The 14,789-nt window shown below is 50.5% G+C and overlaps 1 protein-coding gene across 1 annotated transcript in view; it reads left to right on the top strand.

Moving 5' to 3' along the window:
- LOC143774819 (histone chaperone asf1b) overlaps positions 1-14,789 on the top strand; it is a 35,994-nt gene that overhangs the window by 18,975 nt on the left and 2,230 nt on the right. The window contains exon 4 of the mRNA XM_077262587.1: positions 912-1,088. Coding sequence (XP_077118702.1) covers positions 912-1,088 — 177 coding nt within the window. The remainder of the gene's footprint in view (positions 1-911; positions 1,089-14,789) is intronic.

The raw sequence follows: 14,789 nt of genomic DNA, 5'->3' as shown, positions 1-14,789 counted from the left end.
TGCAGTATGAGAAAGGGTCTCCTCCTCTCCGTGATGTCATTTAGGGGCACAGGCGTCCTCCTCTTTCGGGCTGCTGTCCCGAGGGTCTGTCGGTAGCCTTGTCGCCCACGGGCCGCATGTTTTATCCCTGTGCTAAAATAACAGCTGATCTCTATGGCCCCACGTCTGAGACCACATCCAGTCCTATAGCCGACTCTGTAAACTGTTATGTGAGGCTTTGGTGCTGAAAACAGGTCCCAGGAGACTAAATGAACCAGACGGTGCAAAGATTATATTCAGAAGCACAATCTGCTTTACTGTTTGTTTAGAAAAAATATGATGCACACTCCTTTTTAATAATTTTTCTGTATAATTTTGTAGGTACATTTTTAAATGGTCTGTCTTTATAATATGCAAATAATGGTCAATGCAATGACTAATTACAATTTCAGTGTATTTACCCAAAACTACATTTTCAGCCAGGAAAAAGCTTCTCAACATTTCTCACTACTCCAAATTCCAGTGTAATCAATTTCTATCAGCATAGACAAATTACGGGGCGTATGGATGGGTCTTTGTCTCCCACCTCCTGTCAAAACCGCATACAGGCATAACAGAAGTGTATTTTCTGTTCATGGCACCAAAGGCTTTGTACATTGGCAATTCTAGTGCTTGCTGGGAAATAAGGTAAACAGGAGTTCCAGAACCTATAGTGCTTACAGAATGCTGATTTTAGAAATTACTGAACTTCTGTGTATGAAAAGTTAGAGAATGAAGATGGAGGTAGTTCTAGACTTGGTAGACTGGTGTGTCGCCTATAGCAGTTGTACCTTTCATGAGGATGTGAGCCTGTATTAGATGAAATGGTGGGTGCACATTAAGGATCCTCTATAATTTGGAGAGTGGTAACATTACATGTTGTAATATTACAGGCTGACGCTCCAAACTCGAGTCTCATCCCAGAGTCCGACGCTGTGGGAGTTACAGTCGTCCTCATCACCTGCACTTACAGAGGACAAGAGTTCATCAGAGTCGGCTACTACGTCAACAACGAATATTCTGACCTAGAACTGAGGGAGAATCCTCCTCTGAAGCCAAACTTCTGCCAGGTACTGCTCTAGGGTGACGAATGGTTTCTGCTCATACATGTCCATATGGTGATCCTGCCATCACTGTCTCCTGGGCACTTCCTTACTGATATCGAATATTTCCGAAATGTTGTCACATGTAGCCAGTCTTACTATAAGCTCACTGCTCACCTACACTTTAATGGTACGTGTCCACGTTCAGGATTACATCCGGATTAGCTGCAGATTGAATGCTGCGTACAACCGTAGCATTCAACCCCCAGCATCTAGATATTACAGCATAGTGGAGGGGATTTTATGAAATCCCATCTCCACTATGCGTGCGAACACGCATCCAGCGGCCCTGCGTTTACGGACATGCGGCGCGTCTTTTTAGAACGCAGCATGTCTGTTTACCTTGCGGCGACGCTACATCGCCGCAAGGTAAATCACAGGGTCCTATGAATGGGGTGCGGAGATTCCCGATGTGTGCAATGAACACATCCAGAATCACTGCGCATACAGAAGGGGGCGGTGCTTTGGGCGGAGCAGGTTTTTCCCTTCCCCCATGACGGCACACCTGAGAGAGGGGATCCGCCCAGTCAGGACAGGAAACCCTACTGAAAATAAAAGGGCGGTACCTCTCCCTCGCTTCAGTTGGGTTTCCTGTCCTGACAGGGACCCTTGTACTGAACACGGCGGTTCAACTTACCCAGGTCCCGTCCCGGCGTGGAAGAACAGGCAGCGCCTGTGCGTCGGAGGTTCGGGTCCTGGAGGCGCCGTCCGCAGGTCCCCCCGGGTCACTGCGTCCGTGCGGGCGTTGCGCAGCATGGTTGGAGGACCGGGTTCCTTCCATGGCTGCCACGCCGCCCTCCCCTCTCTGCCGGCGTCCAGGCGCGGCGGCCGCTTCCGGGTCGCTCTTCTGACGTCACACGCCAGGCACGCTGGGAATGGGCGTGCCCGTGTGGCGTCGGAGGCAGGCGCCGGATCCAAGATGGCGGCGCCCATGAAGAAAACGCCGGCCGGTGAATGAAGACTCCGGCGGCATGGCAGAGAGGGGGAGGGGCCATTACTGGGCACCGGAGAGGCGGGGAGTGCAGTGGTCCCCCCATAAAAGGGTGGTAGACCACAGAAGACGCGCTCATGTCCAAAAACTTCACCATGGAAGTAGGACAACAAGAGCAGCTGCAGCAGCCGCTTTCACAACAGCAACAGCAGCAGGAGCTCTCACCAGATGCCTTGCCGAGCCACCAGCATACCAGGAGCAGCCGCTCAAGTGGTAGAAACAGTGGTCGTTCCGTCCGGCAAGATTCGTCGGCGTCCAGGAGGGATGCTTCACGTGCATCTGTCCAGCCTCCAAAATCGGTACCCTTGATTGTCGGCGGTGGTGAGTGATCTACGTGAATGTATCCCTTATGGTAACAGGGTCCATTTTTCTGTTTTGATCACTAGGGGTCCAGGAAAGCTACCGGTAAAACAAAGAACCGAGAGTGTGCCCTTTGTAAAAACCCGCTTGCAGTGCAGTATCAGAAGGATCTCTGTGCTGACTGCATTAATAAGACTATTCAAGAAGAAACCCCTAATTTCGCCACTAGCCTTAAAGCCATAATACAGGCTGAAATTAAAGACTCCTTGAAATTGGCCCTTAGCGAGCCAAGAGGGAGAAGCCGTAAGGCATCTACAGAGTCGGATACCTCTCAGAGACAGGGGAGTCATAAAACATCCCGATCTCCCTCTACTTCTCCAGCCTCGGTCCACTCTTCAGATTCCTCCTCGGACAGTGATTCAGGGGGTCGTCCATGCTTTCCCACTGAGGACGTGGACAAATTAGTCAAAGCAGTTAGGTCTGCAATGGGCCTTAAAGAAGAGAAGACACCTAGGTCACTAGAGGATGTCATGTTTGGTGGCTTAGAAGAGAGGAGGAAACGCACGTTTCCAGTTAATGCAAAAATAAAAGCATTAATCGAGAAAGAGTGGAAAAGACCTGAAAAAATGGGTTCTTTGCCCTCTTCATCCAAAAGGAGATATCCCTTTGAGAATAAAGACTCTGAACCCTGGGAAAAGATCCCAAAAATTGACGGAGCGGTAGCCAAATGCTTAAAAAAATCATCCCTCCCATTAGAAGACTCGGGTGTTCTTAAAGACCCGCTTGACAAAAAAGCAGATGGGTTTCTCAGACATATCTGGGAAGCCTCAGCGGGGGGCCTGAAGCCAGCAATCGCTGGAACATGTACGGCCCGCGCTCTGATGGTCTGGCTACAGCAGATAGAGGATCAGCTAAGGGACAAGGTACCCAGAACCGACATCCTTGCCAATATGTCCTTAGTGCAAGGAGCAGCAGCCTTTTTAGCAGACTCTTCTGCAGATTCCGCAAGACTAACGGCCAGAGCAGCGAGCTTGTCTAATGCGGCAAGAAGAGCCCTCTGGCTCAAAGGTTGTCCGGGGGATTTACCATCTAAACACAAGCTGTGCTCCATCCCATGTGATGGTCAACTTCTCTTTGGGAAGAAGCTTGAAGAAATCCTGGAACATGCAGGAGATAAAAAGAAAGGCTTTCCCAATATCCCTAAAGAGTCCAAAAAACCCTTTTTTCGGAGGAGAAGATTTAATAGAGGTCGCCCCCCAGGGGAGAGGAAAAACTGGGACTTTAGGGATAAAAGAGGCTCAGGCTATATGTTTAAAGGGCCCTCTACTTCAGCCAAAAAATCCCCCCAATGACATTACGCCAGAAGTGGGAGGAAGACTCTCCCTCTTCTTTCCGGCCTGGGTAAACATCTCCCCCAGTACCTGGGTCATAAATATCATCAGAGACGGCCTCAAAATAAAATTCACCTGTCCACCCAGACGAAACTTTATCATAACTCCCCGAAGAAAGTCTCTGCAGGAACAATCTGCCCTAGAAACCGAAGTCTTGGGACTCATCCAAAAAAGGGTTCTTCAGGAGGTTCCTGCTCGGGAGGAGAGAGAGGGATTTTACTCCCCCCTCTTCTTGATCCAAAAACCGGATGGTTCTTGGAGAACTATTATAAATTTGAGAAAACTCAACCAATCCATAGAGAACTACTCTTTCAAGATGGAGTCTATAAATACGACCATAAAACTCCTTTTCCAACACTGCTTCATGGCAGTAATCGACTTGAAAGACGCGTATTATCATATACCAATACATCCGGAATATCAGAAATATTTGAGAGTAGCTCTCTATGTCCAGAACCAGATAAAACATTATCAATACACAGCCCTTCCGTTCGGTCTGTCTACAGCTCCCAGGGTTTTCACCAAGGTGATGGTGGAGGTTATGTCATACCTCCGGTCCCGGGATGTAGTCATTGTCCCATATCTGGACGATTTCCTGGTAATAGGAAGATCAGAGTCCCACTGCACTCATCAAGTATCAGTGGTAACATCAACTCTAAGGGAGCTGGGTTGGATAATAAATATCCCCAAGTCCAGACTGCTGCCAGTAAAATTACAATCTTTCCTGGGGTTAATACTGGACTCCGAACGTCAGCTCTGCCTTCTTCCAGAAAACAAGGTAGACAAAATAATAAATCTGACCAGTACAGCAATACGCCAGCCGACAATGACTCTGAGAAAGGCAATGTCCCTTCTAGGCTCGTTAACATCGTGTATTCCGGCAGTAGAATGGGCACAATTCCACCTAAGACAACTACAGTGGGAAGTTCTCTCAGCTCAAAGACTACTAAAAGGGCATTTAGAAGGAAATCTATGTCTCTATGACCCACTCTCAGGTGAAGGGCTTCCATCTCGCAGCCTGGAATTTGAGAGGGCGTTACTAAGTCGCCAAGGATTCTCTCCAGGGTTAATCTCCACCCTGTTGAAAAGCAGAAAACCCATAACCTCCAGGATCTATGGTAGGACATGGAAAAAATTCCTCGACTTCCTGGGTGAACCATTGGGGGAGGTGGCTCCTATAGGTCCTATCTTAGAGTTTCTGCAAGCAGGGTTACATCTTGGGTTGGCAACCAGCACCCTTAAAGTTCAGGTTTCTGCCCTGGGGGCCCTATATAATTGTAATCTTGCCTCAAATAGATGGGTCTCACGATTCATAAAATCTTGCAGTAGATCTCGGCCGGTCATTATCCCAAAAATCCCTCCTTGGGATCTAAATTTGGTCTTAGAAGCCCTGACTAAACAGCCCTTTGAGCCTTTGCAGGAGTTATCACCTAAGTTACTTACCCTTAAAACAGTTTTACTAGTAGCCTTAACATCGGCACGTAGGGTAAGTGATTTACAGGCCCTGTCAATATGCCCTCCTTATACTCAGGTTTTTGATGACAGAATTGTTCTAAGACCAGACCCGGCTTATCTCCCCAAGGTGGTTCAAAAGTTCCATAGAAGTCAAGAGATTACTTTACCATCATTCTGTAGTAATCCTAAAAATCCAGGGGAACAAAAGTTCCACATGTTAGATGTGAGAAGATCTATGTTACATTACATGTCTATGACTAGTCAGTGGAGGAAAGACCAAACCCTATTCGTAGCCTTTCAGGGTAGCAAAAGAGGGTGCGGGGTAGCTAAAAGTACTATTGCTAGATGGATCAGGGAGGCCATTAGTTTATCCTACTCTGCAAGTGGCACTCCGGTTCCTGACGGCATCAAGGCTCACTCCACCAGAGCTGTGGCTACCTCCTGGGCAGAGAAAGCTGAGGTATCAATTGACCAAATTTGCAAGGCCGCTACCTGGTCCTCACCCTCAACTTTTTTCAAACACTACCGGCTAGACCTTTCCTCCTCTGCTGACCTAACCTTTGGTAGAAGGGTGCTCCAAGCGGTGGTCCCTCCCTAAAGGTTTCATTCTACAAAATTCTCTCAGGTGTGCCGTCATGGGGGAAGGGAAAACACCAAGGTTACTTACGGGTAGCCGGTTTTTCTGGAGCCCATGACGGCACCCGTATATTCCCCCCCTTTTATCACCCTTCGGTGTGCACTATTGTTTTGGGTGTGTTTAGTTAATATAATGTGGTGATGGATTTGCCATGTGTACTAACCAGGGGGGCCTCTCATGCTCTGAAAACCAACTGAAGCGAGGGAGAGGTACCGCCCTTTTATTTTCAGTAGGGTTTCCTGTCCTGACTGGGCGGATCCCCTCTCTCAGGTGTGCCGTCATGGGCTCCGGAAAAACCGGCTACCCGTAAGTAACCTTGGTGTTTCTGCTCCGTCCAAAGCGCCGTGAATCCGGACAGTGGACACGCACCCTAACTCTTTAAAGTATAAGCACATGATGTCTTTTTCATGCAGCGACACTCTGTAACCTGCCTGAAAAAGCTCGAAATAAATGATTAAAATAATGAACATATGTGCTGCAGTGTTAAATCAGCTTGCTGTGCACATGTTCAGTCTTTTGCGCATCTTTTAACTGCTTCACGTTTCTAAAGACGAAAAGCAGTTAAAGGCAGTATTCCCATCTCCAAGATCATACCCCAGTATGTAGTAGGTGTAATATTAGCAAATATCTTCAATGAGAAATGTAGTGTAGTTCTCCTGATTTGCTATGTCGCTTACCTCATGTACAAGGCATTGCTGTAGCTTATGTATGCATGGTTATGACTACTAACGGCTAACTGTCACTGAGTGGTCGTAACCATGGATATCAAAGCTGCTGCAATGCCCTGCACATGGGGTAGGCAACATAGCTAATCAGAAGAACTACTACAGTACATTTCTAATTGAAGGTATTTGCTAATATTACACCTACTACATATTAGATCTTGGCGATGGGAATACTTTTAAGTGACCTGATCATTCTTCAGGAAAAGCCGCTCGCTAGTTTTATACAGTAAACATTAAAGCTAGCTGCAACAACGTGGGAAAAAAAGACTGAGAAGATGCTTAATTAAGAGTTTCCTGAACTCTCTTAATCAGCAGGTGCGCAGGTTTTCAAGATATTGTGTGCACGGATCTACTGTTGGCACACTTGCCATTAGTGTTGGCGCACACATCTGTTTATTTTGGACAGCGGGTCATATTCTAAAATGTTAGAGGATAAAGCATGCCAGGAGGTTGTGTAGTGATGGGTCACATATCTGGCCGGGACACTGTAAACTGCATTGCAAATAGAGGCCATGTAATGGTTTAGTTTAAGGGTATGTGCACACGTTTTGGATTCGTGTGCGTATTTTCCACGCAGATTTCAAAAAATCCGCATCCGAGGATTTACCACGTTTTTTTTTGTGTGCGGATTTCACCTACGGATTCCAATTATGGAACAGGTGTAAACGCTGCGGCATCCGACAAAGAATTGACATGCTGCAGAAAATAAACCGCAGCGGTTCCGTGCGGAATTTTCCTCAGCATGTGCACTTTGGTTTTCCATGGGTTTACATGGTACTGTACAACGCTTGGAAAACCGCTGTGGATCCACAGCGTCAAATCCACAATGTGTGCACATACCCTAAGGCTATGTTGACACAATGTGTTTCCCCCCCCCCCCCCCCCCCGCAGGCAGAACTTGCTCTTTTGGCAGTAAGAAACTTGCTGCAAAAAAGCAGGTTTTGCTTAGTTTTTGTTGCATTTTCTTCCAGCGTTTTTGTCAGGGTACATTTCTCTCATGCATTAAAAAAAAAAATATATCGATACATATAGTGTGTGTATGTATATTTTTTTTTTCTGTTAGGATTCCAGAAAAATAGAGTAATAAAGTTGTAATTCTTCCACAGTTTTCAGTATATTATAAGGTGAAATTAATAGTGTCATTCAAATCTACAACTCAATCCACAAAAACATTATGGGGGGCGGGAGGAGTTTGAAAAGGAAGGGTATGTGCACACGCTGTGGATTACTCTACAGATTTTTCCAGACTGATTTTGGTAAATCCGCAGGTAAACCGCACTGCGGATTTCCTGTGGAATTATCGCGGATTTACCCTTTTTTTTTTTTTTTTTTGCTGATTCCACCTGCGGTTTTACACCTGCGGATTCCTATAGTGGAGCAGGTGTAAACCGCTGCGGAATCCGCACAAAGAATTGACATGCTGTGGAATAAACAACGCTACGTTTCCGCATGTTTTTTTCCGCAGCATGGGCACAGCGGATTTTGTTTTCCATAGGTTTACATGGTACTGTAAACTCAGGGTAAACTGCTGCGAATCCGCAGTGGCCAATCCGCTGCGGATCCGCCGCAAAATCCGCAACGTGTGCGCATAGCCTAAGAGTTGGGTCCTTAAGTGGCAGTTGGTCTTTCTGAGACTCTGCGTGTTAGTAGGATAAGTGTGGATGTTTGATGCAATTATTTCTTGATACTATAAGAGGTGGTGTAAGGTTGCTGTGTCCCAGAAACACATCCAAGGCAAAAGCCAAAGCAGGCGATTTGATTATAAATGATGCATACTCCTCTTTCTGGTCACTGGTTGTCTGGTGGGTTAAAAAAGAAAAAAGTGTTAACCATTAAATCCACTTTTCTCCTTCGTCTCATTGGGGGACACAGGACCATGGGTTATGCTGCTGTCTCTAGGAGGCTGACACTAAGCTGAGACAAAAAAAGGTTAGCTCCTCCCCTGCAGTATACACCCTCATACTGGCTTCCAGACACCCAGTTCAAGCTTAGTGTCCGTAGGAGGCACACTGATTTTTATTCTCATGGATTTTTTCTTTTTAATCTATTCCGGACGAAGGGGGCGACGGATTCTTTCATGGTCCGATCTCCCCCGAACCAACAACAGGCGAGCACGGGAGTTTCACCTCACCGTATCCTCTCCTGCGACGTGGGAGCCACTGCCTGAGCTGATCTTTTTTGGGGCGACGGTTTTTTCCCTAGAAGGGCACCGTTCTCCCCACTTAGTCCAGACGAGCACTGGTGTTTTCCTCCAGTACCCTCTTCTGCAGCCAGGCCTTTTTATGCCGGACTGCCCTGTCCACCAGGTTTCACCCTCGGCTGTACAGAGGCACTAGTACCCGTGGCGTCCGTGCGATATTCCCTGCATCACCACTGCATGCGGCTGATTCAGGGGTGGACGGTTCCTCTCCACCCCCCGTTTCTGGGGCTGGTGGATGGAGGCTTCCCATCCCCTGCACCGTCCCTGTCTTTCACCTCCAATTACCTCAGTCCCGGTGCGCTGCTCCATCACGGTAAGTGTCTCGGGGGTAGGGGGGTTGGTCACTGGTCCGGCGGTCCGGAGGGCTCCCCATGTTCTAGTGGCACTCCTTATTCTTGGGCCTCTTGATACCGCGGCCTTCAGCGGCAGCGCGCCAGGCCGATGGTACAAATTTAGTCCCCGGCTTCGGCCTAGACGACCGGGAATCTGGCGCTTCCCGATAGGCTCCGCCCCCTTTTTTCGCGTCATCGCACGGCTCCGCCCACCTCTAGTGGCGCTTCTCCCTAGGCTCCGCCCCTTTTCGCTAGGCTCCGCCCCCTTTTCACGTCATCACGTGGCTCCGCCCACCGGTCCTGGCGCTTCTCGCTGTGTGCGAGATCTTCCCCCAGGTCTCGGCGGCCATCTTGGATCTCATATGCACGCTGCAGCACCAGGTCTCCCAGCTGCAGCGTCTCCCACGTGCAGCTCTGTGCACGCCGGCTGTCGCCTAGTTCTCCTGCCGCCTCCCTCTTCCTCGTTGGGACACAGGACCAGGGTAAGGAGACCGTCAGCTCTCTCCTGCAGTCTCGCTCTCGCTTCCCCTCCCAGGGAATCAGGCTAGCCCCTGGCATTAGTTTACACCATGTCTCAGTCTAAGACTAAGAAATCCACAAAGGTGCATTCGACCTTTTTTTCTGCGTGTACCACCTGCCAGGCTCCACTTCCCCGCCCTCAAAGCTCTCCCCTCTGCTCTGCCTGCGGTGCCCAGGAGCCCTCCACCGCCACCGACTCCGGTGTACCTAGCCCCCCCCCCCCCCGTGGGTTGTTTCACTTTCGCAGTCCGTGGATTTTTTAGCCAACGCCATCAAATCCATTCAAAATCCTCCCGGGGAACGGGGCAATCCGTTACAGGTCCTAAGGGATCCCTACGTAGCAGGGGAATCGTCTACCAGCAGGGGCCGCTCTCCACTTATAGAGGCACGGTCGTCCAGAAAACGGATCCGTACTACCTCTCCTGGGCGTTCACCTCGCCACTCAGTCTCTGGCAGCTCCACCTCTCGCTCACCCTCTTTGGGGGCTCGCAGCGTTCAAGACTCTGAACATGAGTCCGAGGTATCATTGGACCCGGAGGCTCCGGAGTTCAGAGCTACGGTTAACTCCCTCATTGTAGCAGTCAATCGCGCGCTTAGGGTGGATGATGACCCTAATTCCGCTCCGGAACACGCGGTTTCTTTTACCAGAACCAAGCGTTCCCACAAGACTTTTGCCTCTCACCCAGCTTTTCTTGATATAGTCAAGCGTCACAGGGAGCGTCCAGATAAACGTTTCTCGGGTAAGAAGGATCTGGTATCGAAGTATCCCTTCTCAACAGATCTCGTGAAAGACTGGACGGATCCCCCTATAGTAGACCCTCCGGTCTCGCGCCTGGCCTCTAAAACACTTCTCTCAGTCCCGGACGGCGCTTCAATTAAGAGTCCCACTGAACGCCAGCTAGACTCCCTAGCTCGCTCAGTGTATGAGGCCTCAGGCTCTTCCCTGTCCCCCTCATTCGCCGCGGCTTGGGTGACTAAGGCAATGGTTTCCTGGGCGGATGCTCTAGCGAAATCTATTCACGAACAGGACCTCCCGTCTGAGATGGCGGACCTGGCTAAGCAGTTAGCCATGGCTAGTGATTATGTGATGTACGCATCTCTTGATGCGGCGAATTGCGCAGCATCGGCGGCCGCTAACGCCATCGCTATTAGAAGGACTCTTTGGCTCAGAGAGTGGCGCGCAGACTCCTCCTCTAAAAAATCTCTGATCTCTCTCCCTTTTCAAAGCGGGCGTCTTTTTGGCGAAAGGCTTGACCAGCTTATTTCCGACGCCACGGGAGGAAAGAGCAAGTTTCTTCCCCAACAGAGGCCCAAGGCGGCTTTCCAGCGTCAACCTTATTTTCGCTTTCGGTCCTTTCGTACCAGCCCAGCCTGGTCCAATCCTACCGGTCGCCCCAGATCGGACCGATCCGCTCGCACAGACAGAGACGTTCGCCCCTCCTTCAGGCCGATCCCTTCCTGGCGCGGAAAACCTAGGCAGCCCAGAACCAGAGGTTCCAGACCTCCCAGATTCCCGTCTCAATGACTCGAGAACGGCGCCAGTCGATACCACCAGAGTAGGCGGACGTCTACTCCTTTTTCAGCAGGCCTGGCTCTCCGTCGTTCAAGACGGATGGGTCAGGGACCTGGTATCGTCGGGCTACAAAATAGTTCTCCTCTCCTCCTCCAACCCGGTTTTTCCCCTCTCGTCTCCCCAGCTCGGGAGCTCAGTCTCGCGCCCTTCTTTGCGCTATCCACTCCCTCCGCCAGAGCGGGGTCATTGTTCCGGTCCCGGAACACGAGAGGTTCAAAGGTTTCTACTCAAACCTCTTCGTAGTGCCAAAAAAGGACAGAACAGTGCGCCCCATTTTGGATCTGAAACTCCTGAACAAGTGTGTAAGAGTCCGGCACTTCAGGATGGAATCACTCAGATCGGTCATCTCTTCGTTGGAAAGAGGGGAATTCTTGGCCTCGATAGACATCAAGGATGCCTATCTTCACATCCCTATTTTCCCGCCTCATCAAAGGTTCCTCCGCTTTGCCATTCTGAACGACCACTTCCAGTTCACGGCCTTACCCTTCGGTCTTGCCACAGCGCCCAGGGTATTCACCAAGGTCATGGCGGCTGTCATGGCCATCCTTCACTCGCGAGGAGTCGTCGTGTTACCTTACTTAGACGATCTCCTCATAAAGGGTCCGTCTTTCCAAACCTGCGAGTCAAGCGTCCACATTACCCTGGATTCTCTCTCGCGCCTGGGCTGGCTGATCAACTTGGACAAGTCCTCTCCCGTTCCTGCCCGTCGGATCTCCTTTCTGGGAATGATCCTGGACACCTCAAGGGGGCTGGTTTTGCTTCCTCGGTCCAAGGCTCAAGCGCTTCAGCAGGGAGCCCGAACGCTCCGTCATCTTCGCCCGCGAACCATTCGGTTCGCCATGAAGATCCTGGGAAAGATGGTTGCAGCAATCGAAGCGGTTCCTTTCGCTCAACTCCATCTCCGCCCCTTACAACAGGCTCTACTGGACAACTGGGACAGGAGTCTCCCATCTCTCGACCGTCCTTGCCCGCTGTCTCCGCGGGTCAGACAATCCCTCATATGGTGGACCCTGGGTCCATCTCTTCTCCAGGGGAAGTCCTTCCTCCCGATCCACTGGTTAGTGGTAACTACCGACGCCAGCCTCCTCGGCTGGGGGGCGGTGTTTCTTCATCACTCTGCCCAGGGCCGTTGGATAGGTCGGGAATCCAGTCTCCCCATCAACATCCTGGAGATTCGGGCTATCAGACTTGCCCTGAGTCACTTTCACACCCTGCTTGCGGGTCACCCTATACGTGTCCAATCGGACAACGTCACGGCGGTGGCTTACATCAACCACCAGGGGGGTACCCGCAGCAGGGCAGCGATGCAGGAAGTCTCTCACATCCTTCGTTGGGCCGAAATCAACCATTCCATCATCTCCGCAGTGCACATTCCGGGAGTCGAGAACTGGGCGGCGGACTTCCTGAGCCGCCAGGGCCTTGCCTCGGGGGAGTGGGAACTCCACCCAGAGGTCTTTCGACAGATCTGTCTTCGCTGGGGGACCCCGGACGTGGATCTGATGGCGTCCAGATTGAACGCCAAGGTTCACAACTTTGTTGCTCGTTCTCGGGATCCCCAGGCCATCGGAGTGGACGCGCTGATATTCCCGTGGCATCAGTTTCAGCTCCCATACGTGTTTCCTCCTCTTCCCTTACTGCCGAAGGTGATCCGAAAGATCAAGACGGAGGGAGTTCCGGTCATCCTGGTCGCTCCAGACTGGCCTCGTCGCGCGTGGTACGCGGAACTCGTCCAGCTCGTAGCCGACGTGCCCTTGCGGCTACCAGACCGCCCAGATCTACTTCGCCAGGGACCGATCTACCATCAGAGCTCAGGGGCCCTACGTTTAACGGCGTGGCTGTTGAAACCTGGATTCTAACTCGTGCCGGTTTCTCTCAGCAGGTCATTCCCACCATGTTAAGTGCTCGTAAGGCGTCTTCCGCCTCCATTTACCACCGCGTCTGGAAAACCTTCTTCTCATGGTGCAGGCTCCGAGGGCTTCCTCCGCTCGTTTTCTCTATCCCTTGCATCTTGAATTTCCTTCAGTCCGGTCTTGACTCCGGTTTGGCACTCAGTTCCCTCAAAGGCCAGGTCTCAGCGTTATCCGTGCTGTTTCAGCGCAGGATCGCCGCCAACCTCCAAGTCAAGACCTTCATCCAGGGAGTCTCCCATGTGGTTCCCCCTTATAGGATGCCGATAGAAACCTGGGATCTCAACTTGGTCCTGGGGGTTCTTCAGGAACCCCCGTTCGAACCCCTTCAAGACGTTTCGCTCTCTGTCCTCTCTTGGAAGGTTGCCTTCCTGGTAGCGGTGACGTCCATCAGAAGGTTTTCAGAGCTCGCCGCCTTGTCCTGCCGGGCACCGTTTCTAGCCTTTCATCAGGACAAAGTGGTCTTACGCCCTTCTCCGGCTTTTCTTCCGAAGGTGGTCTCGTCGTTTCATCTTAACGAGGACATCATCCTCCCTTCTTTTTGCCCGCAGCCCAAGCATAGGGTCGAGAAGGCTCTCCATACTCTAGACGTCGTACGGGCCCTCAGAAGGTACATCTCCAGAACGGCTCATTTCAGAAAATCGGATGCCCTTTTCGTGCTCCCTGAGGGTCACAGAAAGGGTTTGGCTGCGTCTAAATCCACGATAGCCAGATGGATTCGATCTGCTATCCAGGAATCCTATCGGGTCAGGGGCAGCCCTATCCCGGCGGGGATTAGAGCTCACTCCACTCGGTCGATGGGTGCTTCCTGGGCCATCCGGCACCAGGCAACAGCGGAGCAGGTTTGCAAGGCCGCAACGTGGTCCAGCCTGCATACCTTCACAAAGCATTACAATGTCCACATCCAATCCTCTGCGGACGCGGCCCTTGGCAGGCGTATTCTGCAAGCGGCTGTTGCGCATTTGTAGTCAGATGGTGCACGGAGTTATTTGGTTGTATTGTTTCCCTCCCAGGGACTGCTTTGGGACGTCCCATGGTCCTGTGTCCCCCAATGAGGCGAAGGAGAAATAGGGATTTTTGTGTGTACTCACCGTAAAATCCTTTTCTCCGAGCCACTCATTGGGGGACACAGCACCCACCCTGGTAGCCTTGCGGCTCGTTACATTTTTTGGTCTTTGACTGTTTGTTTGACATGTTATATTCTAATGTTTCTTCATATTTTATTGTTATTATCCTACTGCTTTTGCACTGAACTGGGTGTCTGGAAGCCAGTATGAGGGTGTATACTGCAGGGGAGGAGCTAACCTTTTTTTGTCTCAGCTTAGTGTCAGCCTCCTAGAGACAGCAGCATAACCCATGGTCCTGTGTCCCCCAATGAGTGGCTCGGAGAAAAGGATTTTACGGTGAGTACACACAAAAATCCCTATTTTATATAAAAGACAGTGTGTGAATGTAACTCCAAGTCAATCACTGTTCTCTGAAATCAACCTGTCCAGTTGTGAAGCATCACCGATTGTGAATCAATTTTTCCTGCTATTGTGTAAATGGAACAAACAGGTAGAAATGATAGGCAATCAGCAAGACCACTCCTATACAGGAGTGGTTCTGCAGGGGGAGACCACAGACCATTTTTGTTCT

The sequence above is a fragment of the Ranitomeya variabilis genome, chromosome 5 (assembly GCF_051348905.1).
Source record: "Ranitomeya variabilis isolate aRanVar5 chromosome 5, aRanVar5.hap1, whole genome shotgun sequence".
NCBI lineage: Eukaryota > Metazoa > Chordata > Amphibia > Anura > Dendrobatidae > Ranitomeya > Ranitomeya variabilis.
Note: the sequence above shows the minus strand (reverse complement) of the source record. Positions and strands in the feature narration are given on the sequence as shown.